Source organism: Oryzias latipes, chromosome 20 (genome assembly GCF_053564925.1).
Source record: "Oryzias latipes strain Hd-rR chromosome 20, Olatipes_Hd-rR_3.1".
NCBI classification, from domain to species: Eukaryota; Metazoa; Chordata; class Actinopteri; order Beloniformes; family Adrianichthyidae; genus Oryzias; species Oryzias latipes.
In genome coordinates, this window is record NC_136256.1 from 21,302,388 (window position 1) to 21,327,542 (window position 25,155).

At 41.4% G+C, this 25,155-nt stretch overlaps 3 protein-coding genes, 1 long non-coding RNA gene and 1 other non-coding gene across 10 annotated transcripts in view; 3 read left to right on the plus strand and 2 right to left on the minus strand.

Moving 5' to 3' along the window:
• The first annotated feature begins 261 nt into the window (after positions 1–261).
• crhb (corticotropin releasing hormone b) lies at positions 262–1,688 on the plus strand. Its single transcript, NM_001128518.1, is given in 2 exon segments — positions 262–331; positions 826–1,688. A coding segment is annotated over 1 exon segment (492 nt). The 5' UTR covers positions 262–331; positions 826–845; the 3' UTR covers positions 1,338–1,688.
• A 726-nt stretch (positions 1,689–2,414) lies between these two features.
• trim55b (tripartite motif containing 55b) lies at positions 2,415–7,700 on the minus strand. The gene is made up of 8 exons (XM_004081038.5): positions 7,369–7,700; positions 6,115–6,278; positions 5,322–5,499; positions 5,147–5,242; positions 3,784–4,017; positions 3,660–3,682; positions 3,196–3,320; positions 2,415–3,100 (listed from the first exon to the last, which is right to left on the minus strand). The coding sequence occupies exons 1-8, from the start codon at positions 7,486–7,488 to the stop codon at positions 2,970–2,972; spliced, it is 1,071 nt and encodes a 356-aa protein (XP_004081086.1). The 5' UTR covers positions 7,489–7,700; the 3' UTR covers positions 2,415–2,969.
• A 1,298-nt stretch (positions 7,701–8,998) lies between these two features.
• On the plus strand, positions 8,999–9,084 carry trnay-gua (transfer RNA tyrosine (anticodon GUA)). Its single transcript is given in 2 exon segments — positions 8,999–9,035; positions 9,049–9,084. It is a non-coding gene; the product is annotated as a tRNA-Tyr (tRNA).
• Positions 9,085–13,360: 4,276 nt separating this feature from the next.
• pde7a (phosphodiesterase 7A) overlaps positions 13,361–25,155 on the plus strand; it is a 34,049-nt gene continuing 22,254 nt past the window's right edge. For 3 of the 6 annotated variants that reach the window (XM_078938515.1, XM_078938516.1, XM_078938517.1), the window contains exon 1: positions 13,361–13,453. In XM_078938515.1, coding sequence (XP_078794641.1) covers positions 13,376–13,453 — 78 coding nt within the window. In that variant the 5' untranslated portion in view covers positions 13,361–13,375. Of the gene's footprint in view, positions 13,454–22,839; positions 23,934–25,155 lie in introns of those variants that run through there. The other 3 variants (XM_011488907.4, XM_011488909.4, XM_004081039.5) reach the window with 2 other exon arrangements.
• Positions 16,527–17,691, minus strand: LOC144988267 (uncharacterized). The gene is made up of 2 exons (XR_013652124.1): positions 17,604–17,691; positions 16,527–17,527 (listed from the first exon to the last, which is right to left on the minus strand). It is a non-coding gene; the product is annotated as an uncharacterized LOC144988267 (long non-coding RNA).

Here is a 25,155-nt window from a genome sequence, read left to right on the forward strand (position 1 = left end):
AAAGAAGCCAGCAGGTGTGGCGCCTATAGGCCAATTCCTAAAGCGTGCAAGCGGACGCCTGTGCACGCGCACGCACGCTCCCATATGACTCATCTCATCGAAACTAAAGCACTTTGTCAGAGGGGTCCATTCACGCTACACCCATGCAAGTACGCGCAGACTCATTCTCAGCTTGGAGAGAAGCACTTATGGTGAGGGTGGGTATATAAGTCCATTCAGCATCCACCTTTAAAGTAACTATATACTTGCATCTTCAAAGGAGTGAAAGAGGGCGGCTTCTTGCCAACTGTCTGGCAACCTTCACGGCTGTACTGGACTCCCTGCACTGAAGGTATGGAAAAATTTATGTACATTTTACTTTTTCTTTCTTAATATTTTTCATAAATTGTGTATAGATATATAGATATATATATCTATATATATATAATTATTCAAATGAATTTGAGTTACGATTGGTGCAAAATACATTAACTGACAGTTTTTTAAAACATTTACAGTATTTTAATCTTTCTTTTACAATATAAAATAAAAGATAAAGTCTAAATGATTTAATTCTTTATTTTTGCATCATTACAAAGCCAAATCAGGATAATTACCCACACTAAGGTGCAATCTTACAAGACCGCACATAATTATTTATAGGTGTAAAAATGTAACTTACAGCCCTAGATAAACTATAATGCCAGTAGCAACAGTTTCAACCACTTTACATTGTTGCAGTGCCTGTTTTTGCGTGCGCAATTCCCTCTTTTACGCACGGCATTTTACCCGTATAATTGCGCATTTTCATCTTCAAGAAAACAGTTTGTTTTTTGTTTTTTCCAGATTCCAGCTGATATCCTGACATGAAGCTCAATTTATTTGGTACCACCGTGATTCTGCTTGTTGCCTTTTTGCCGCGCTTCGAATGTCGGGCTATTGAGAGCCCTGGCGGAACCCTGCGCGTCCCAGCTCCCCAAAACTCCCAGCAGCAGCAACAGTCTAGTCCCATTCTGGAGCGCCTTGGAGAGGAGTATTTTATTCGACTGGGAAACGGGGACTCAAACTCTTTCCCGTCATCGTCTCTGTATCCCGTCGGATCCCCTTCCATCTTCAACAGAGCGTTGCAGCTCCAGCGTCTCTTGCAGGGGAAAGTTGGGAACATCAGAGCGCTTCTAAGCGGCTTCGGGGATCGCGGAGAGGAATCAATGGAAAGAGGAAGGAGGTCCGAGGATCCGCCGATCTCTCTGGACCTGACCTTCCACCTGCTTCGGGAGATGATGGAGATGTCCAAGGCGGAACAGATGGCTCAGCAGGCGCAAAATAACAGAAGAATGATGGAGCTCTTTGGTAAATGAAGACCTCTCCCCAGTTCGCCAAAGATCTCAGTTCCCTTTCTTTTTCTTTTTATTCTGCATTTTTATCATCAGCACAAAACATGATCTGTGCAATATAGTGCTGCTTTATCACTCTATTATTTAGAGCTTTAACCTCAAATTATGGAGCATAAACGGGCTTGACTTAGAATGAGTCGATTGTACCTTGCCATTGTCAAATCTGTAGAGTTATGCTGTTCTTCATATTTGAGATAACATACTTTTGTTGTGGAAACATGAATTTCATTGAGAAAACTGGTATTTTGTTTTAGATTATCAATCACTGTATTTATGATATTTATTGTTTGTTAATAAACTCATGTGCAACCAGTCATTTTCTGTTGTGCAACAGAAAGTCTTATATCTATATTTTTTAATAAAAAACTAAAAGCAACGCTCACACTTCTCTGTCAACATCCTTAAGTTAACAGTAAATCCTTTGGGGGAAACAATTCTAATCTAATTTTGAAAAAATAATTGTATTAATTTGTTACTTTTTAATAAATAACATACATATGCCAGTAAACAGTTGTTTAGAGAGCAACAGTGTACTTTGCAGCTTGCATAGTGATGCTGGTTCATAGAAAAATGCCTGCTGTGTCAGCGGCACAGCCAACTAACACGCAAAATACTTTACTGGTTATATTTAGCCCAATATTTGTGCAAAAAAGTGCTTCCAGCTGCACAGATTGAGCTTCCTACAGCTTTCTATCTATTGGAAATTTAGCTATCAAAACCCATCATAATATCAGCTGTGAAGATGTTAAAGATGCCCCTGACAGCTTATAAATGTGGAATACGTTTAAGCTGCGCGTGCTGATCTCTGACCCAGTCGGAGTCGGGGTGTGCTGAACCAAAGCTGTGAGAGTGAGTCATAGCTTAGAGCTCAGTGTTGCACTGAGCGATTTTGTAAAGGATCCAACTCCCAGAGTAACACTCCACAGCAACCAAAGTAGAGTAACAGCAAGGTGAGACCTCAAAGTCTGCCTGCAGACTGGCCTATAAACAGTTTGCAGTAATAACTGCAGCAATAATATCAATACAACACTAGTACACATGTAGTGACCAAATATTACTTTTAATATCACAAAATATACAGAAAAAGCCATAAAATGTTCAAGTGCTACAACAGACATGAAACAAGGATCTGTAAAATTCAGCAAGTAAACATTTTTTCACTATGTTGGTGCGCTTAAAAAATTATATCAGTCTCAAAAATGAAGTGTGACAGCGAGGAAGAGAAAACAAGGCCGTCTGCTAATCTGGTTTAATGATGCGGATCATGTGTCGCGAAAGGTCAGCAAAGGAAAACTGTCGGAGTAAATCTGAATCTGACAAACCACCAATAAAAAGCTTTGTTTTGTCACCAATTATGATAAAAATGAAAACCAGGAAAAATAATGCAAATTTATTCAGATTAAACAAAATAAGATCAGTCTGTGTGTGTTCTGCTGTTACTTAAGTCTTCTGTAGATCATAATTCAGTTCTTTTAGCCTCCTCAATCTAAAAACATTATCAAGACGGACCTGAGACTAGTGTCAAGGTGCAACAGTGTCTGGCTTCTCGTTTGGAGATTATCTGTGCTAAGAGAAGACATCTAACTGGTAGGGGTCTTAGTTTGATTGAGCGAGGAGCTGTTCTGCAGGGCACTCGATGGCTGGACAGATCGCATCAGAGACAGCCGGTGGTCCATCTCTGACCTCTGCACCTGCATTGCCACCTTCCTCATTCTCATTGTCATCCTCTGTCATGAGCCATAAGACAGACACAAATATATGAAGCAAAGTTGACATGTGATAGAAAAAAAAAAGGAGCCATAAACAGTTTCTGTTGCCTCACCTTGGATGAAGTCAATGCAGTGCAGAGCCTTGCCCTCTTTCTTGAAATCAACGGTATAATGATCCATTTTCTCATACCCCACTTCAACTTTGTTCAAATGTGCCATGCTGGAGACTTCCGCTATCCTGAGTGATGAAAATAGAGTATTCATGGGAGAAAATTTAGCCAAATATAATCAAAACAACACTTTTTCAATATATTTTTACATCCGCAATGCTTCATACATTCCACAAGTTATTTAGGGAGGATGCAGGAACCATTTGCATCATTTCACAGAATTATTTTCTACTGCTGACACAGAGAAGGTGCGATTTTGCAGCATTGCTGAGACAGTTACAAGTGTGGTAGCAGATTGACGTTTAAAATTTTTTTATAGGAATATTTTTAAAAACTCACATGAACCACTGTAACGAATAGTGGTGATATTTTAATTGAGTTTATTTAAGTGGTTTTGGTAGACTTACTTTTTGAGAAGAGGTTTTATGCTCTAAAAGACATGAAAGACAAATTGTTTTCAACATATGTGAGATATTTTGGTGATTTCAATCAAGAAAATACTTTATGTAAATCAATTTCTGTTGATATCACCTGAAGGAAAACAGCCATTTCTGGCTCCTCCAACGTCTGAATTCCCATCTCTACGATCTTGCAGCTCTCCTCCAGATGGTCTCCGTATTCCTTTCCCAGGTTCCTGATGTAGTTCACCTTCTCTTCCTGTTCAGCTGTCAACCTTTGACTCATGTCTCTCTTCTTCCCTTCCAGGATGGTATAAAGACGGTCAAACTTTTCGCACACCAGAGTCTTCTGTCTTCGACCGTTCTCCTATACTTAGAGGAGCAACAGATAAATGGAAAACAATGTTGTTTAAAAATAGGCACAGACCATCTATATTTTACCACAGGAACTGTAAAATGAGCAACAAAAACTAAACAATTAGGTATATTTTTGGGGAACCATAATATAAACAATGTTGTCTGAACTTACAAAATGTGCAAACTCCTTCGCATCTGTCAAAAACTGAATCGGAAGACCTAAATTTACCAGAAAAGCATTGTGTCTTTCATTATATTTTACATGCAAAAACACAATCTTGGTAAAAATTTGATTTAAGATTGATTTAAGATTTTAAAACTATTAAAAAATATATTTTCTTACCTATTTGATGAACAACTGAACGTATACAGATTCATTTCTATCTCTTTCTATTAATATGATCATAATTGATTCTGATTTTTTTTGTTTTTTGTGAGGCTCTCTTTATGAATAAACTGAGTTGAATCATTTTGAGAGTTTTCATTTAATCGTTTTTTCCATCAGATACATTTTAGCTTGACATCCATCCCCAGAATGTCTTATTGTCTTCAGTGTAGGATCTGCCTTTTATCATTGGATTCTGGATCGGGTCACTCTTTAACATTTAACCTTTCCTCTTAATATTTGGGTGTGAGACGCAGCTGCTGCAAAGGCAGAAAATGGAGCAGCTCAGTAAAAGACGGGCTCATACTGGAGGAAGCTTGTAAAAGCAGGGAGTAAAGAAATAATTTTATTTCAGGGAGCTAGGACACTAAAAATAGAAAGATGGGTTGAGAAGTGTAATGTGGTAACAGAACATAGAGCTGTTTTGACGCGTTTCGTTCAGCACCGGTGTGTTCTGGCCTTAAGGGGGGACACATGGGGAACTGGAGCTCATCCAGCTTCCTCTTTACCCTGTCCAACAGTGGCACGTGAGGTAGCGGGTGCAAACAAGAATCAAAGAAAAAAAAAGGAGACCGAGAGTCAAAGGTGTGGCATCACGACACTGATGAAGCTCTAAAACTTACAGCTAAGAAAGTGGTCACGACAAGAAGGCAATGGATCAGTTTGTGAGTCTGCGCAGGTGCATTCATACACGCACAGAGTGACGCTTGCTGTGTGAGCGAGCAGCCAGGCACTGCAGTAGTTGGACACTGACCTCTATGGCACGACAGGCTTCCTCTAGATTACTAATGATCCCCTGCATCCTGTCGTTGTTACCAACCATCATGGTAATCCCATCGCTCAGCTCCGTCTAGTTTGAGGAAGCACAAAATGTGTCACACACGCTTTAGAAACAGCATTCACAACATCCACAAGTGCTGAGGCCTCACCCTTTTTGTGTGGTAGATGCTGCTGATTGGTGCCACCTCGCAGTCTTTGTGTGCTCCAAAAACCTTACACATGGAGCATGTGGGCACCCCGTGGGTAACACAGAAGATGTTGATCTTTTCGTCCTCGTGAACGTCGCACATGGGTGTCTCCTCCTTCCTCTCTGGTGCTAGTGTGCTGCTGTTTGGGAGTAATGGAAGCGGGAGTGGATTCCTGCTTTTTCAGTGCATACTGATGTGACATGAAAGGTCTGGTTGACAATGTCACTGTTATGCATCTCTACAATTTATTGATGATCCATCAGTCATGCCTCGCCACGGGCACTGTCAGCGCAGTAATCGATACATTACCTTCTTCCCTTGTGACCTTCAGGTGTTGGTGCAGGGCTAAGAGGTCATTTCAGATTTATTCAGCTTGCAATCAAATATGGAATTTAAATAAAATAAAATAAAATGAGGCTGAAAGGTCTTGAACTGAGATGAATTAGAGGATGAGGGGAATTGCTTTGGATTTATGTCACACCAGCCTTTTGGCTATTCAGTCAGACTCTGGATAAATCATCTGTACACTTGACTTCAACTAGAAGCCTCCTGTCACCCACTCCAGCAGTCTGACTCAGAATCCTCCGGCACTTGAACCACCACAGTACCTGGTGCACTTCCTGCCACTTTCTCTCTTATTTGCCTTTTATGTTCTGTGACTTGAAAACAGCTTTGACTAATCTGGGCCACTTACTAAACTCAAAACAGCTATGACAACTCATAAATGTTGCATCTCAGTAAAGGTATCCCTCACCTGCTGGACTGTTGCTTAAACATATCTATGATGTTCTCAACCAGCAGGTTCCTCTGCAGGCCGTAAACGCCATGCCTGTCGAGGACCACCTCATGTCTGCAGGATGGGCATCGGAATCGGCCTCCCGATGAGGCAGTCCTTGTTGAAAGGTAAGGGTTTGAAGACTGCAAGCAAAAAAACAGTTAGAGCCCTTACGTCTTAGTCACATGCGCCCATAAGGGGAGTTGACCCGTATGGGTTCTGCAGGTTTTTGGGTTGTCTGAACCCGTGGAGGGTCGTAGAGAGGAGTGACAACATCTCAAGAAAAACACATGTGTGTCTTGCAGTGCCCTTGAGGCTCGCACTCCCCCCCTCAAGGGACGTCATGAAAATGGAACGTACGATTGTTGTGCTTGTGGTAAATGTACCGTTAAATATTTGTAAAGACAACACACTTATGACGTATGTGTGATGCTACAGCCCTTAAGCCACACTCTAGTCATTAGTAAGGTGCGTGCACTGTCCTTACTAACGGGTTGTGCAAAAGTCCAAAGGACGCCCACACAAACTATGCACTGTTTGTCTAATTTCCTAATTTCTATCAGTCAAGCACAGAGCACGCAATTATTACGTGAGCAGCACTGACAAGCACTTGTGGATTAGGGGAGTTGCAAAAATGAAAAATCTGTTTGACAGGCCTTCATCTCACCTACTTCACCCTTTCTCACCCATGAGTGTTGTATTAGTGTTTGCTATGACCTTTTGCCCATATAAAAAATTCACAATGACTGTTGCTATACCACCTTGTTATTTAGTATGGGCCACCTGCGTAGCCCGTACAGGTTAGCCCATTCTACACCCGCAGATAGCCTGTATCCAGCCCTAAGCTCAGTTGTGACGACAGTCTAAATTTGATACGTTGACAAGGTTGTTATGAAAGATTGATTTCTGCAAAGCAAATTAACAAAATGGTTTCACTCAGCAGTTATGAAATTTTAATCCAGAAGATTAACACCCCATGTTAAAGGTGTGGAATTAAAAGTCTGACTATTCAGGATGTAATACTGAAAAAACACACTGTTATATTTCAAAGTAGCTAAAAAAAGGTTTGGTTTTTTGGTTGCTTTATTATCTACAGACTTTATTATATGTCCCGTGCTGTCAGTGGAAATACAAACATGGATTTACATTAAGAGTTTGTTAATAACGGTCTATTAACACTGATCTATGAGGTTAATACTCATCTACTTTAAGAAATAGAGCAGGGGTGCTTACCTGGAAAAAATCATTTGCGCATTTTCTGCAGAGGTTGTGCTGGCAGGGCAGGATGACAACGGGTTTTGTAAACAGTTCCAGACAAATGGGACATATCAGCTGCTTCTCTAAATCCTCCATGGTTCCAGGTCAACTTTGAATTCCAAAAATATTTGTTTCAAAGAGACCCAAACGACCAAAGATTTACTAAGTACTCATTTTCTCAAGGCAGCATGCAGTGGGACCAGCAGGAACAGAGTAGGCCTCTTGCGCTTGTCCCAAAAACTGTGGGGTCCTATCGCACTGGTGTCAGTTCTTTTTTTAGCTGCTTCTCCAGTCACACCAAGGGTTGCCATTTTCACCTTGCCCATATTTGAAATTAAGCAAGGCATTACAGAACAGCTGCCCAACAGCTTTCAGGCCATCTGCGCTCAGTAAGTGAAAAGTTAAGAAACTCATTAAAGCAATCCAAATGCATTTAAATAAAAAATAAAAAAATCCCAAAGCAAAGTTTTCATTTACTTTTTCTAACTCACTTGATCTTTTATAACAGTGGTTTTTATCTTTTTTTTTTGTTATTTTGAACCCTAATAGACACTGCTTTTCAACTTAAAATCTTCTGGATTTTAGTTATAAATTAAAAAGTAAAATATTTTATAATTGCACCGATAGCTTTCTTTTTCCACCGTTTAGTTTAAAATTTTACATTTTTATTTTTATGAGTAGTAATGGAAAGTTTGCTCTATAATTGATAAAGTGTAGGTTTTTTTTCCCTTTTTTCAAATGATATATAATGTGAAAGTTCCCTTTTTTTAATTACCTTTCATTTCCAAGACTAGTTTGTACTTTCACTTGCTGTTTATTTGTTCCAAACATTTCTTTTTTATGATTCTGTCCATGAGTCTATTAAATTAAACAAATAAAAAAGAATATTTGTTTGAAAACTGTGGCTTTATTGTTGAATCAAATTTTCACATGTTCACTATTGACTTTTACTCAAAACTGTTTTACCAAAAAAAATAATTCTTGCAAATTCAATTGTTTTGCATATCTAAAACAATGATACATTTTTCCTGCTGAGAGGTTCAATTCTGAAAGATATATAAAACCAAAAACTGTAAATTGTGTAAAAATTTAAAAAGTAAACCCACATTAGCCAATCAAATTTGACTCAATTTTTTTTTAAACAAAATTGAAAAACGTGATTGGAGGATGCGTGCATCGATCCCGCTACCTGTTGGACAGGAAAAGTTAAAAAAAAAAAGAAAAGAAAAGAACTGCGGCTACGGAAATGAATCTGCAAAAAGTTTAAATACAGTTTAAAGAGATATGACATGGATGCCACCTGAAAATAACATCAATAGAAGAAGAAAAGGGGACGCGAATACATGTATGCGGTTACAGTCACTTGGTTATGTTATTGTTGGCCACAATAGGGCTAGGAGAGGTTAGCCGGAAAAAGTCAGTGTTGTGTCGTTAGCTAACATCTACGTGGCTAACAAAACGCTGTAATCCAATCTCAAATGTGAATTCATTTTTATTTCATCCATGTGCATTGCACAAAAAAAGATAGGAAAGGCAAACCAACGGAGGTCACCACGGGCATTGGTTGCTGTATAAAAAAGCTCCGTCGAGCCATAGTTCGCAACGCCCTTCGATAGCTCAGTTGGTAGAGCGGAGGACTGTAGAGGTTGAGCGGATATCCTTAGGTCGCTGGTTCGAATCCGGCTCGAAGGAGCATTTCTTTTCCAATTCTTTTGTTCACAGAATTACAATGAATACCATATCCGTTGCTTTTCACCTAAATTGCAAATGTTTTCAAATTTATTAGTCTCTCAATTATTATAACGTTTCTCAATTATTATAACCTTTTTTCCCAGTAGACTAGTTTTTTCACAGTGATCGTTAGGTCCTTCTTTCGAGTGCATCTCATTCGATGTTCAGCCTAAGTTATTAATGTAAAAAAAAACTCAATTCATTTAACAGCTTTAACAATTGTATTTAACACTTTTAAGTGCAGTTTGCTTTGCACCAGCACTGAAAGGGTAACATTTCTCACTTCTTTTAGGTTTTTTTTTGAGCTACTAATGAGGCCAATTAAGCTTCCAAAAAGTCAAGTTAAAGTGCTGCTTAAGAAGAATATGTGTTTCTTTAATATCCACGTGAATCTCCAATTTATGTTGTACCATTTAACAGCTAAAGCCAAAACAGGTGTCACAAACTTAAAGATGAAGCCATGAAAAGATTTACAAGCTAATTGCAAATAGTCAATTTCATTTAAAGACTTCGATTTTTGTTTAATTTCTGCATTTCTTAGCATTTGTCATGTCTTGATTCTCTCCTCGAGGTTTCATTCACTTAAGTTTTAACATCTTGGCATTTTGGTCCTGATAAGAAAAACATTCAAAGTTAAAGGTTAAAGGTATACTGACGTTTTTTTCCTCAAAGTTTTTGCATTATCCGTGTTTGATGCCAAACATCCGTAGGAGGTCTGGCAAGTAAGTATACAGCATCCTCTGCATTGACCATCTGAATGTTAATTAATAAATGATTTCACCTGCGAAAACTCTGTTCTTGATGCAGTTGACAGTTTAGCACCTGATTTGCTTGTTCCTAGTGATAAAAACAAACATAATAATTTGTGTTGACTGTGAAATGGCTTATTACTGTGTGGGGATTGCATATTGATGAATGACTCAGAGATGATAATTAGCAGTGGTGAAGAGGACTGTAGAAAGAATCACTCTAATGAAATTTATTATTTTGAGTCATTTTTATCATTTTTTTTTTTGCTTGCTTCCTTTTCTCTTTAGGAACCTTGCTTAACCCTTGTGCTATCTTAGATGACCCTACCATTGCATTGACGTGTTCTCCCTACCATGACAAAGGTGGATAAAGGTGGAAAGATTTGATGGAATCCATGGACACCAGTGAGGTTCGCAAATCATTGAAGAAAAAAGGTTCAGCGCACTGTCTAGTGGGTCTAGATGACCCAACTCCCAATGTTAAAGTGCCTAGGATAGCACAAGAAACTGCAGTAGTAGTAGTTTTTGCAATAGATTGCTAAATAACTGGTAATATATCGAAAAACATGCTCCAATTTGCACAGAGATTTGGGGTTTGACTGTTGCATATCCAGAGATACCAGAAGTGTGTGGGAGTGCTTTTACTCAGAGCATTTAAAATATGTTAACAAAATTAATTGAACAGCATAAAAGCAAGCACTTTTATAGTAATCCTGATAGTTTATGACCAAACCTAATGTGCCCTTTTCTTCTGACTCATACAATATGACATCTGCATCTTGCACCTCTGTTCCCTTTATAGTAAGGCCACATGGAAACACATGCAGTGCTTTTCACACAACCCCATTAGTCAGTGAGTCATGTTTAAACATTTTAGACAGATGTTGTTGCAGAAAATAATGAATGTTTCCTGCCCCCTCCCTAATTTCTCTCCTCTTTGTTGTTATTCGTCCATCCAGGGACATCAAAAAGGCAGTTAGGAAGTGCAGCAGCAAGCATGTACCAAGTTAATGCCTTGGAGGTGAGAAAAGATGGGAAAACAGCTCAAAGTTGCACATTTTACATCCTGCTTAAATGTATAAAGCCACTTCCGTGCACGATTGGTGAATGTATGAGCTTGTAAAACAGCATAATTATTAATTTTTTGCCGCTAATTATAGGCGTTTGTGTTTCTCCCAAATCCTGTCTGCAGTTTAAGTGCTTTTCCTGTGATGCACTACAAATGAAGCTTTTTCTGGGATTTTTATGATACTGTGGGACTACAACTTTATTCACTTTTAATCACTAAAAAGGCTGAACAAGTGTGATTACGTATTCATTAATAAGCGAGGACTGCTCATCATTAAACGATGCCTAAAAGTGAATTCAGATGAGATCAATTAGGGAGATGTTCTGGGTTTTTGTGACTGAAGTGAATTCATAATTTCAAAGCTATTACCATCTGACTCATAATATTGCAGCGCCTGTTGGCAAAAATCCAATAAGGATTGACAAATTAAGAGTAGTATGGAAATTTCATGTAGATGAAAGGCCAGAATGAATGTTAAAAAGTTCTTCCTCTGAAGCTAATGATAAAGAGCACGGTGTGAAAGTCTTGTCTCAGTTGTGAAATGTGGTACTTTTAAGTATTCATAGAAAAAGAAGAGAGTACTTCCAAAATCTACAAAAAGTTGTTTACTCACATGCAATATGTAACATTTCTAGTGGCTTTGAATGGGTGTAAATGTATATGGCAGAGGAAAAGGAAGGCCACCTGTTCTCCTCTATTAATATTTTTGTCAAAAGTCTTTCTTAGTGTCTTAAAAAACATCAGCACATCAGCTTTTCTTTGTATGCCATAATTTGGCACTTCCTGTAAACATTGGAAACATTTTAATTTAGAAAAATTTGCAAGATTACATTTTTTACAAAGGTTTTTTTGGTGGACAAGTTGCAGCACCAACGGGCTTCTGATTCCGAAATTGGTAAGTAATAATTTCCATATACTTAAGTAAAAAAATTGTTTTATTGCACCACACTTTTTTGTCTTATTTGAACAGATTAATAATTAAAAACTTTGCTACTTTCTTGTTTTGCTATAATGGTGATTTTCGATCAAGTTATTCAATAGTCACATGCTTGCATTGTGTAGAGAGGAGTGGCTTGATCTTAAAGGGAGCGCAGGTGTGTTCCCTTGATGCTTGTGCAGCCACCTTAAGGGACGTCATGAAAATGGAGCATACGATTGTTGTGCGTGTGGTAAATCCATAGTCACAACTACCCTTACCGGTGAATGCAGGTGGTTTTGCTGGTCAAAAACTGGCAAGTCTAGCAGGTCACCCGCAGGAAATTTTAAGATTGTAGACAACCTGGTGAACTCCTAAGGCAAAAAAGGTCATGTACATTGCTTTCTGCAGGCATGTTGTGATTGTCAGGTTGTAGTAAACACACATAAGGGTAAGTAAGGGTGAAGTAGGTGAGATGCAGGCGTGTCCTAAAGATTTTTTTTTGACACCCTGAAAATTTGCGTGCAGTCAGTAAGGAGTCAGTTCGTGCACCTTACTAACGACTGGTGTGTTGTGTAAAGCATCACCAATACGTAGTATGTGGGTGTAACCTGCATTATCCTTACAAATGCTTACCACACACAGGCGACAATGGTACATTCCATTTTCATGAAGTCCCTTGAGGTGGCCAAATGAGCCACAAGAAAACTGCAACACCTGCACTCTCATTAAGTTGCTGTTTACGACCCTCTATGGGGCCGGATGACCCAAACCTGCAGCACCTGTACGGGTCAACCCCCGTATGGGTGCATGTGACTAGTGCTTAATATTTAATAATAATAAGCTTTATTACAGACTCAAGGTCCATTTGCCACAAAATACACAAAACAAATAAAAGACTTGACGATAAAAATAGAACACTCAAACAAGTATTAGAACAATGTCATAAAAAGTATTGAAAAACAAACAAACAATGTCTTAAAAGTATAAAAATCAATGACATAGGAATATATAATTTAATTGATGCGTCAATGAAACACATAAATACAGATTAATTTTCTTGTCTGTAATTATTAACCATTTCTTTTAATGCAAAAATGTAAATGTCTGTCCCATATTTGAACTATTTATACTAAAGATGCACAAAAATATTGGTGCAATGTTACAGTTGACAAAAGAGTGTATGAAAAAGAATTTTTTTGCATCATTGAAAATGAAGATGTGTTCCTGTAATTTTTATTGACATGGTTAAATTGTGACAATACTAATAATATTTATATATATTTATATGTATGTAAGTTTAAACCCTGTTTTGTAGGTGATACTAAACTTTAACTGAAGCTGAAGCTCCAGACAAGATAGGGGATAAAAACAAGGTGTGTCTGTGAGGGCAGATGGGGTTTTACTGGAAATAAAGAGACACTGTAAAGGAAAGACACATGTATCTTAAGACATTCTATCAGACATGGAATCTGAGAACATTTATCACCAGGGCAACCAGATGCTATCCTCACAGAGATGAAGCTGGAGGGCCACCACAAGGGCCCACATCATTACAGAGGAGGAGGAGGATCTAAGGTCCAGTCCAAGATCTGGGTAGGTGTAAAGACAGGTTTATATTTAATAGTGATCGGCCATCCCAACAATCAAAGTTTTTGTTATTTGTTTGTTTTTTAAAAGCTTCAATGTACTAAATAACTACACATTTTCCAGTTTTAAATCATTTGCCACCAGCTCCATATCTTAATTGAATAAAGCAGATGGTATAGTTGCATTTTGACATTAACTATGTAGTGAAAATGCATTTTTTTAATTATTTTTTGGAACTGAGTGAGAATGAAACAATGTCTAACCCCTCTTGTATTTAGAATGCAGTAATAGTGGCCTTGTTGTTTGGAAACGGTAATTTCCTGCATTGTGTTTGCTCTACCATTTTGCCTTCTAATCACTCAGAGTACGGTATAGGTCAAATGGCGCCACACACACGCCATAAAGTTCCAATCATAGATGATGGCATCATGTTGTTTCACCTTTTGCTCGATTTTTTATTGCTATGAAGTATAAACCGGCCTGAAGGATCGACCCCCACCTCTGGGAGGAGTGAGAGTAAAAAGTGGAGGTCTTTTATAAAAAAACAGCATACTAGGTCTCTGTTGTAGAAGATGATGGTAAAAATAGTCATCAATACTGGTACCTGATATACAAAAATGCTGAGATGTAATATGTGTAGCTTCTAGTGATATCTCCTCATCTCCTCACAGCACAGAGAGAGGACTCATAGATCTAAGGCTCCTGGCCCCCTCAAAACAACAAAACCCAAGGAGTATATATTAGCAAAAAGGCATGCATGTGACAGCTGCTTGTCTGTGTCTTTGCAAATGTGTTATATCTAACACTATTAATGTCAAAACATCCAAATTATAATTGACCATCTGTGAAATGTAAATCGGGTGCAGCTGTAAGACTAATGTGATGGCAGTTAGCGTTACTAAAGGGTGTTACAAAATGCCAAATTAATATCTGTGACTCGTACGTCAGTCCAGCCCATTTGTAAATTGGCGATTCTAAACTCACAGTAGGTGGGAATCTGCATTGTTTTTTTCCTTATCTTTTTTAAAGATTTGTTAACACTGTTAATTCATTGGATGTGCAGAAAAAGAAAAAACAGTATTACTAAAATAGGGGTTTGAAAATGTTTCTAAATTTAGGTAAAGTTGATCTGTCGGGATGCTGCAGCTGATCCATATGAGGCAAATGCCAGATCGGCAGTTGCAAAGGACGTAAATGTGGGCGACAATGGATCATTCTGCCATTAATCTCATCGCATAATCAAATCAAATATTTGCAGAGCCCCATCAGTCAGTGAGTTAAATATTTACAAAGAGAAGATTCCTGCTCCTTTGGGCTTTACATGTCAAACTGGGTGGAGGTGGTGTGGAACCTAAACGCAGATGAGGATTAGACTAAGAAATGAGGAAAAGCAGCGGTAGTTTGGAGAAATTTACCTTATTCTAACAAGTAAACCAAAAACCAAAAAAAAGATCGATTACTTGAAAATAATAACTGAAGATAAAGTCACATGTTCACATTTTAACATTTCATTTAACTTTGTTCATAAACATATATAGAACATTCTACATTACATTAAACTAACACAAAAATGCACAGGTAACACATAGATAAACACAAAATGATAGTTTCCATCCATCTATTATCATTAAACATGTCCGCAAAATAATTGATAGGAAAAAATTAAAACTTGGACCATTTATAAATGACAAAAGAAAATTTTTTGTGAACATTGACTGCACTTCTGTGGATATAACTACCCAGAATTAGAATAAACCTGGTACTGATTGATTTGCACATTAAATATAACCTGAGCCCACACTCTATTAATATTTTAACCATCATATAAATATTTTAATCATCATATTTAGCACTTATTTGCTTGATCAAAGTACCGATCAGCAAATTTACTCAGATTTCCATATGGAAATTTCTTTAACATCACCTCCCGTACAATGACGTCAAAAGGACGTCAGTGTGCTTTAGCAAGCGCCACTGCAGCTCCTGGTTATGGGAAGCTGAGATGCACTCGGCATTCAAGAGTGTCTCAAATTGACTAAAAGCTCAGGGCCTCTAAACCAGAGGAGGTGCAGTCCAGTGTTTTTACTTGAAAGTGTAGTGAAGCAGTTATTCTCCCTCAGAACAACCGGCTGTTGTTACATCAAGGGCCATCTCCATGGAATTGATACCACTGAGGATGTGGGACACATTTGGAGATATTGAACTTCTACATCTGAAATTCTCTTTAACATTTTTACATAAGCAACTTACTGAAAAAGCATGCAATGCTAATGTTTTTATGGCAGATTTTTTATTTACTAAAATCTATGAATGATAATCCACAACCATGTATATAAAATTGCATAGTGTCTTCCAAATAGATGCTATCTTGAGGACAGTGCTGAAAATGTCTTGATAAACTCATTGTCAAATATACTGATTTATTCCAGCCCAGCGTGTTTTATTTTACTTTGAGAGAAATATGTTGAAAGTAAAAAATTAAATACTCTAAATATTGTCTTAAAAGAAAATACCATTGATTCAAATCTATCGAAAAATTAACAGTAAAATCACACAAAAGCAGAAATTGGTGAATTTTAAATGAAAGTCTGTGTCTGAAAAGCTTAACTGACTGTAAAACAGTGCCATGTTGCCATCTAGTGAATAAAAGCGGTTAGCAGCTTGAAGCAACATGTTCACATGGTATTTCACATTTATTAAGGCCACTGTTTTCATATTTTACGATACATGTACCTTTCAAAGAGTTTTACACCTAAAAAAAGAATTAATTTAAAACAAAAGAGTATAGGCACAGGGAAAGCAGTCTAGATCATTCATGGCAGGAGTCAAGTTATACAATTTTAAACTTAAATGAAACACAAATACTCTGCAAATGCAAATTGAACTGTGAAGGTTTGTCAGTTTACAATCATTAAACTATTATTTTATTTATATTTAATAAATGAAAATTAGCCTTTGAACTATAGTGTACTTTAAAGTGTGAACCCGGTAATCTACTATCACTTTTAATTAATTGTGGTTTAAAAACTAATATTAGAGTATGATGGAATAAGATTATTATTATTCATTTTTCTTTCTCTTTTATTTGCAAACTAGTTGTGATGGCTCCTTTTCTCCACAAGGTGGCTCTAAATGCATGGAGAGAAGAATGGGTTTAGTGCCAACACTGTAACATTTATGGTTTTATGGAAATATTTGATTAATTTTTTTTAATTCTCCATATAATCATACACATTTAAAATGGCTGTATAAAAAACCTCAAATAAGTCAAAAAAACAATGACAATGCTGAATAAAAACAGAGCAGCTATTACATTAAATGAAAAGCAAACCTGTGTGATACTAGAGAGAGTATATGCTAAATCAATTATGTGTCTCTAGTGACATTTTAACAACACAAGAGTCTGGGGAGTGAGACATGAGGGGAATCTTACAGCCATTTTCTGCACCTGTGAGTCTGTAAGCCAGCGTTCTCACAAAAGAGTTCTGAATATATATAACTAGATCCAAGTACGTCTTTGTTCGAGCTGGCATCTGGTTCAAAACCAGAAGGCTGGATAGTTCCTATATTGCTCGCTATTTTTGTAAGATTAGTAATGTTAGATTGGGGTTGTAAAATAACCCCATAGTGTCATGGATCAGCTGGCAGCTGCACCCTTCTCCTCCCCCTTCTGTGTGTTCACCTGTTTCTCTCAGCTGTTTTCAGTTTCCTGATTATGTGGTTTGTTATTTAAGTTTCTGTCCTTGTTGTTTTCAGCGTCGCAGAGTCCTGTTTGTTTGTACAACTGGATGTTTGACTTCTTTGAGATTTCGAGTAAATCTGTGACAGTCTACTTGAGTTCGAGTTTGAGTTCCTCCTTCCTGCGTTTGGGTTCCTTCGGTCACGAGTCGTAACATTACTCTGCGACCATGACCAACCCAGCAGGAGGTTCCCAGCTGAGGGACTTACCTGGATCATCGGGTGAAGGAGGCTCCGCCGCCGGTGAAGAGCTGTTGGCCTTGGCTCAGGAGATGCGTGGGTTCATGTCCGGGATGCAACAGCTCCACGATCGTCTCTCCAGGCTGGAGCATGTTCCTTCACCTTCGACCCGACAAACCAGACTGGGTCATCCCGAGCCGTTCGATGGAACAGCTGAGGACTGCCGGGCGTTCATCACCTCCTGTCGCCTCCACTTTGATTTCAACCCCGACGAGTTCCCCTCCGAGCAGAGCAAGGTTGCTTTTGCTTTGAGCTTTCTGACGGGTAGAGCCAAACGATGGGGTTTGGCAGAGTGGGAGCGCGGAGCAGAACTTTGCCGCTCTTTCCGAGCATTTTCAACCCACCTCCTCACTGTGTTCGACCCTACTACACCCCATCGAGCAGCCGCGTCTGAGCTTCTTCGCCTCCAGCAGGGACCGCGCAGCGCCTCTGACTACGCCGTGGAGTTCCGGACCCTGGCCGCCAGCACCCGCTGGGCGGATGAGGCACTCGTGGACGTTTTTCTCCAGGGTCTCTCCAGCGTCCTCAAGGACGAGCTGGCGGCGAGGGAGATTCCAGAGGACCTAGAGGAGCTGATCGATCTGGCAGTTCGTATTGATCGGAGGATGCGGGAACGGGGTCGTGAGCGACGCCGCAACACCAGTCCCCGCCCTCGCCCGCTTCCTCCTGTGAGTGATCCTCCGCTCCGTTCCAGCACTCCTCGCCAGGATTTCGTTCCTTCCTCGGAGCCCATGCAGCTGGGTGCAGGACGTCTGACGCCCGCTGAGCGGCGGCGCCGTATGGGAGCTGGACTTTGTTTGTACTGTGGACGGTCTGGACATTTTGTGCGCGACTGCCCGGGAAACGACAGGGTTCATCAGCAAGGAGGGAACTGGTGAGCCGGATTTCGTCTTTTTCTTCTCCCTCAAGGCCTTCAACTAAGGTCTTAATAAACTATGCAGGAGTTCAGGAAGAGCTTGAGACCTTAATTGACTCTGGTTCAGATGGCGACTTCATTTCTCATGAAGTAATAAAAACACTCAAGATTCCTGTTGAACATTTGGCTCCAGTTTTGCATATTCATGCCATCAATGGGGCAGTCATTCATAAAGTGTCTGCACGTACGGTTGAAATTCATATAACTGTGTCAGGTAACCATACTGAACTGCGGAGATTTTTTGTTGTGGAATCGCTGAAACCACAGGTTATCTTAGGTTTTCCCTGGCTGTGCAGACACACCCCTCATATGGACTGGACTTCAGGACGTGTATTGTCTTGGAGTTCGTTTTGTTTGTTGAACTGTTTAACTGCAGCCACTATTCGCTCCTCAGTCAAGAGACCTTCCCCTGAACCTTTGGATCTTAGCACTGTTCCTACTGAATACCATGACCTTGGTTCTGTGTTCAGCAAGATCCTTGCCAAGTCCCTTCCCCCTCACCGTCCTTATGATTGTGCCATAGATCTTCTGCCAGGAACACATCCACCCAAGGGACATGTATATCCTCTCTCTCGTCCTGAGCAGGAGGCTATGGAGGAATACATCCAGGAGGGTCTCCAGGCTGGCATCATTCGTCCCTCTTCATCTCCTGCAGGAGCAGGATTTTTCTTTGTGGGCAAACGAGACGGGGGGTTGCGTCCTTGCATCGACTACAGGGGGTTGAACTGCATCACTGCTCGGAACACTTACCCCTTACCCCTATTACAGACTGCCTTTGATCAATTAAAGGGGGCCCAGATCTTCACCAAATTGGACCTCCGAAGTGCGTACCACCTTGTCCGTATACGTGAGGGGGATGAGTGGAAGACTGCCTTTAATGGCCACTTTGAATATTTGGTTATGCCTTTCGGGCTCACAAACGCACCTGCTGTTTTTCAGAGTCTTATTAACGATGTGCTCAAGGACATGTTGAATAAGTTCGTGTTTGTATATCTGGACGATATTTTGATCTTTTCTCCAGATCTCGGGACCCATGTGCAGCACGTCCGAGCCGTACTCCAGCGCCTCCTTGAGAACCACCTGTATTGTAAGGCCGAGAAGTGTGAATTCCACACAACACACACAAAGTTCCTTGGCCATGTGATCTCACCTGGATCAGTTCTCATGGACCAGGACAAAGTGAGGGCCGTTCTGGAGTGGCCTGTTCCTACTGGACGCAAACCAGTTCAGCGATTCCTAGGGTTTGCCAACTTCTACAGGCGGTTCATTAGAGACTTCAGTGACGTGGCTGCACCTCTGCATGGACTCACATCAGCTAAGGTACCTTTTATCTGGGATAAGGGCGCAGACAAAGCATTTTCCGAGCTGAAAAGACGCTTCTCTGCAGCTCCCGTCCTGACTCAGCCTGATCCCTCCAAACAATTTATTGTGGAGGTGGATGCGTCTGAGACGGGGGTGGGGGCTGTTTTATCTCAGAGGGCGTCTGATAATAAAGTCCATCCCTGCGCGTATTTCTCCTGCAAGCTCTCTCCTGCAGAAAGAAATTACGACATTGGGAACAGAGAACTACTTGCTGTTAAACTAGCCCTTGAGGAGTGGCGTCATTGGCTGGAGGGTGCTGAGAAACCATTTCTTGTGTGGACGGACCACAAGAATCTGGAGTATATCAGGACTGCCAAACGCCTAAGCCCTCGCCAAGCTAGGTGGGCTCTGTTTTTTGACCGTTTTGCCTTCACCCTTTATCGCCCTGGCAGCAAGAACACCAAGCCGGACGCCCTGTCTCGTCTACATCAGAGAGAGGAGGGTGGAGATTCAACTACAGCCAGCCCCATTGTCCCGTCTCATTTAGTACTGGGTGCTACACGGTGGTCCTTGGAACGCAGGGTCAAGGCCTTGGTTTCTGATCCTGCAAATATACCACCAGGTTGTCCGGCAGACTGTCTGTTTGTTCCTTCCAGTCTTCGTCCGTCAGTCCTAAAGTGGGGACATTCGTCCCGGTTAGCCTGCCACCCTGGAGTTATGAGAACTGCATTCCTGGTGGCCCAAGGATTCTGGTGGCCCACCATGTCTTCAGACATAAGGGCATTTGTTGCCTCCTGTCCTGTGTGTGCCAGTGTAAAAACTCCCAGAACTCCCCCTGCTGGTTTTCTTCAACCTCTTCCTGTACCCTCCAGGCCGTGGTCCCATATTGCTATGGATTTCGTCACCGGTCTGCCCAGCTCGAAGGGAAAAACAGTCATAATGACGATAGTGGACAGATTTTCCAAGCTGGTTCATGCTATACCACTACAGGGGCTACCATCAGCCAAGGAGATGGCAGTATTGGTGACAAAACACGTTTTTCGTCTGCACGGTCTTCCGCAGAACATAGTTTCTGATCGTGGGCCTCAGTTTGTAGCTTCTTACTGGAGGGAGTTCTGTAAAATGTTAGGAGTCAAGGTCAGTCTAAGTTCCGGTTTCCACCCCCAGACCAATGGCCAGGTAGAGAGGTTCAACCAAGATCTAGAGACCACTCTACGAGCTATGTGCTCAAAGAACCCCAACACCTGGTCATCTCATCTCCCCTGGGCAGAATATTCACACAACTCTCTCATCAATACCACCGGTTTTTCCCCCTTCCAAGCAGCTTACGGCTACCAACCGCCTCTCTTCCCACACCAGGAGCAGGCGGCCTCGGTTTCGGGTCCTGCTGCATTTGTGAGGCGTTGTCGTCGTTTTTGGGAGGACTTCCGACACCGGTTGCTGAGAAACCAAGAGAGGTTTACCGCTGTCGCCAACCGCCGGAGGACTGCCGCCCCTGAATACAAGGTGGGAGATCGAGTGTGGCTCTCTTCCGCAGACATTCCACTAAAAGGGGGCTCTAGGAAGCTGATGCCTCGCTACATTGGTCCTTACCCCATAATTGAGATCGTCAACCCTGTGGCAGTCAGGCTTGGTCTGCCCCGTACTCTCAGAGTTCACCCGGTGTTCCACGTCAGCAAACTCAAGCCTGCAAAGGACTCACCTCTTCAGCCTCCTTCCGTGCCCCCCCCTGCACCTCGTATTGTGGATGGAGATCCTGTGTATACTATTCGGGAACTCCTCGCCTCCAGGAGGGTTGGTCGAGGCGTCCAGTATCTGGTGGACTGGGAGGGTTACGGCCCTGCTGATCGTCAGTGGGTGCCAGAGCGCCACGTCCTCGACCCAAACTTGATTGCCCGTTTCCACCGTGACCACCCTGATCAGCCTCGTCGGGGTCCGTCTGGGAGCCGGACTTTGTGAGGGGGGTTATGTCATGGATCAGCTGGCAGCTGCACCCTTCTCCTCCCCCTTCTGTGTGTTCACCTGTTTCTCTCAGCTGTTTTCAGTTTCCTGATTATGTGGTTTGTTAAGTTTCTGTCCTTGTTGTTTTCAGCGTCGCAGAGTCCTGTTTGTTTGTACAACTGGATGTTTGACTTCTTTGAGATTTCGAGTAAATCTGTGACAGTCTACTTGAGTTCGAGTTTGAGTTCCTCCTTCCTGCGTTTGGGTTCCTTCGGTCACGAGTCGTAACACAGAGTGAAAACAGATGGATGACGGGATGTGGAGGCAGGGTTGCTCCTGGCCTACTGTCCCACCCACAACCCAGAGGCGAATCTCTAATGAGCTACTACCGCTCTGCAGAAACTTTGTCCTAAAAAAACCACACCAATTTAAAAAAAACATAATTAAAAGACCACCAGGAACGCTTTAGAAGTAGATCAAAAGATGATCGGAGTGGGGCTTTAAAGACTCTTCATGCTAACATAAATGTAATGCCATACAGATGTTTTTTTCATTGTTTTTTTTTTTTGAGTGATAAGAATAAAAGAGTATCTTTTAATATTGGTCTAATGATTAAATTGTAACCATGATCAGAATAAAAAATACATTTTCAGAATCGGAATATCAAGCAGGGCCTCTTAGTTAGGGGTTCAATGATGAGGAACTGCATAAAGGCCCATGGAGAGTGGGGAGATTATGCTTGCAATAGCACTTACTGGTCTGACTGTTGCCATGGTGCACTCATTGTCCCCTTGCACAGGGGCATAGACATGAGAACCCCCCCAGTGGAAACGCTCATACCTTGGATGTCTAATGCCATATCGGTAACACACCAGGATACATGTGACACTCCTTATCCCATGCCTGTCAATTTTTAAAATGTAAATACCTATATTATGGTGGTTTCTATCTGCCAATAGAGCTCAATGCAGAAGCAAATAGTTCTTTACTGCCTGCATTTCACACGTGTAGTCTCAGCGAGCAAATAGTATGAATCATGGAAAAAAGGTAATGATGTTGACCGAAGCAGGGCAAGCCCCGTTGTGCAGGAATACCCTTGAGAATGTCCATGCCGCCTGCAAGCGACTCGGTCGAGGAGCGCCCTGGCCCTGCAGCCAATCATAAAAGCCGTTTTATATTAGTCAATTGTATCGTCCAATCAGCGCTTAGATTACAACATTTACCATCACCCTATTGGTCAACTTGTCAAGTTGTGTTTTTTTCCCCTTGCTCGCTTCAACAGCACCATCTCTGGCAGGTGGTGTGCGCTTTAAAAAGCATACAGTAGGCTAATTGTTTAGGTCGATAGACAGGTAGTTGTAGGGATATTTGTATTTAAAAAACTAGTTTAGGCTTTAATTGATTGTTTTTGGTTTCTAGTTTAGTGTCACGTGTCTTTACGTTTCCTGTTGATTTACCGGAGTCGCAGTAAATGAGAGGAACGTCGGGGTTCCCCTTCTCTCAGCGAGACAATTTGTGTTTTTACGACCATCAGTGAATTAGACAAGCGGTCCTTCATCATCTGGCTCCAGAAAAAGACGGAAAAGCCCTTCGTGTTTGCACATTCTCTGACGGCGATCTGTTAGCCAGGACTGTCAAGGTCTCACATCCTGCTGGAGCGGCTTCACCTCGTCCGCCGGTGTTGCATAGAAAATGAAATGTTGATGACATTTTTTGGAAGCGGCCGTGCCTTTTCTTGTGCTCAAATCGGGATATATGTGATATGCGGATCCGCAGACGCCACGAAACCCAAATGAGCGGACGTTTGTTTCTGCTTTGAAAATGAGGAAGCGATTTCACAAAGACCCAGAACATGGCAAGAAGAAGGTCTCGTCGTCCGTGGGCCCGGATTTAAACAAAATGAGAAAGAAAGGATCAGAAGCGGCTGCGGCACGAATATAATTCCCCCCCCCCCCATACAAAATGACGCCAAAAGGAGGCAAAACGGCGGAGGTAGACGAGGCGCTGCATCGATGAAGGTGATCTGGACAAGTTTTGAGTCTCTCATAATGAACAGAAATACTACACCGCTTCGTATTAGATCGTTTTTACTATTTTGAATAGATTTTTTCCGCCTTTTTTTTTTTTGGAAGGTTTTGTAAGCCCCCAGTTTTGAATATATTACTCTTATTTTTCTACTATTTTTGATCCGGATCCCGCTTTGGCTATTCAATGGAAGTATGTTATCAGCTGCCGGTTTTGCCTCTAGACAGGCCGGTTCCCAAGCATGTCCTCAGCCGGAGGGGAGCCATTAGTTTCAGCTCCAGCTCTTCCCTCTTCGGGGCTCCTGATCCACGACAGCTGTCACAGGTACACAACTTTAAATCCTAAGTCACTTGCAGGGGACCACAGGGTAAGAAAATGTGCATTTGCTCTGGAGTAATCTATAGGAATCTTGCAGGTGGGGGTGGGGGGGCTGGATATTTAGGCCCTAATAGTGCATGCAGGCTCTTGCACGGAAGCGTTCAACATGTTATCTCTGAGACACACGCAAGACGTCTCCCAACTTTGTGTTTGTGCATGCTGCCCGCCCCCCGATTAAGGCTCTGTTGGTTAAATGCACTCCTGGGATTTACCCTGTCATAATATGTGCAGGGAGAGGGAAATGTCTTTAGAAACATCTCTGTGCGCAGATTGGTGATGGAAGCTGCAGCTTCATGGTCTGCATGACTCTCATTTGCACGCAAATATGAGCACTGTCGTGTGCATTCTTTTATCAAACATCTGCATTATTGCGTTAAAAATGTTGGACCTGTGTGTATGTGTATGTGTGTGTGTGTGTGTTTTCTCCCACTAATAGTGGGGGATGCCCTCAGAGTCTATGGGGCCACAGCCTCCTATAGCTGCTCATAAATAGATGGAAGAATGGCTTCTTTCACAGCTCAGTTGCTCATCAGCTCAACATTAGGTTACTATATTTGTTTGGACTTTTTTTTTTTTATTGGGGGAGCCATTAGTGTCAACTGCAGATCCCTGCTCCACTTAACCATCCATGTGTGGCTGCCTTGACCCTGTCACCCAGGCGCCCACAAAGGCAGTCCCCTCAAAATCAATGCATAGCCCATTATACCAATCCTGTTGATTGGTATAACTAAATAAGTCAAGTGGTCTTCCCTTTTACCCTTTCAGGCATTTCTTACTTGCCAATAGTTGGGTGATATAGCCATCAAACACCAAATCAGCCTTTAAAGTCCCATTTCGATTATCTTTTGATCTGGTCTTTTAATTTTAAGGATGCAGTTTTTGGCAAATAAAAAAAAAAGAAACCTTGTCGTTTTCTAGGACATAGTTTGTGCAGAGTGGCTGTAAGCCATTAGAAATTCACCTCTGAGTTGTGGGTGGGACCGTTGGTGTAAACCCTACCCTCCCTTCCCCTCCTTGTTTCTAGCTTACAGTACACTAGCGTACAGCCCCGCACACCCCCGACCTAACATTAGCAATGCAACAGATGCCAGCTCGGGTTAGGGTCAGGAAAACGCACGGAAGACGCACATGGATCTAGTCGTCCACACGTGGATGCATTATATGAAGT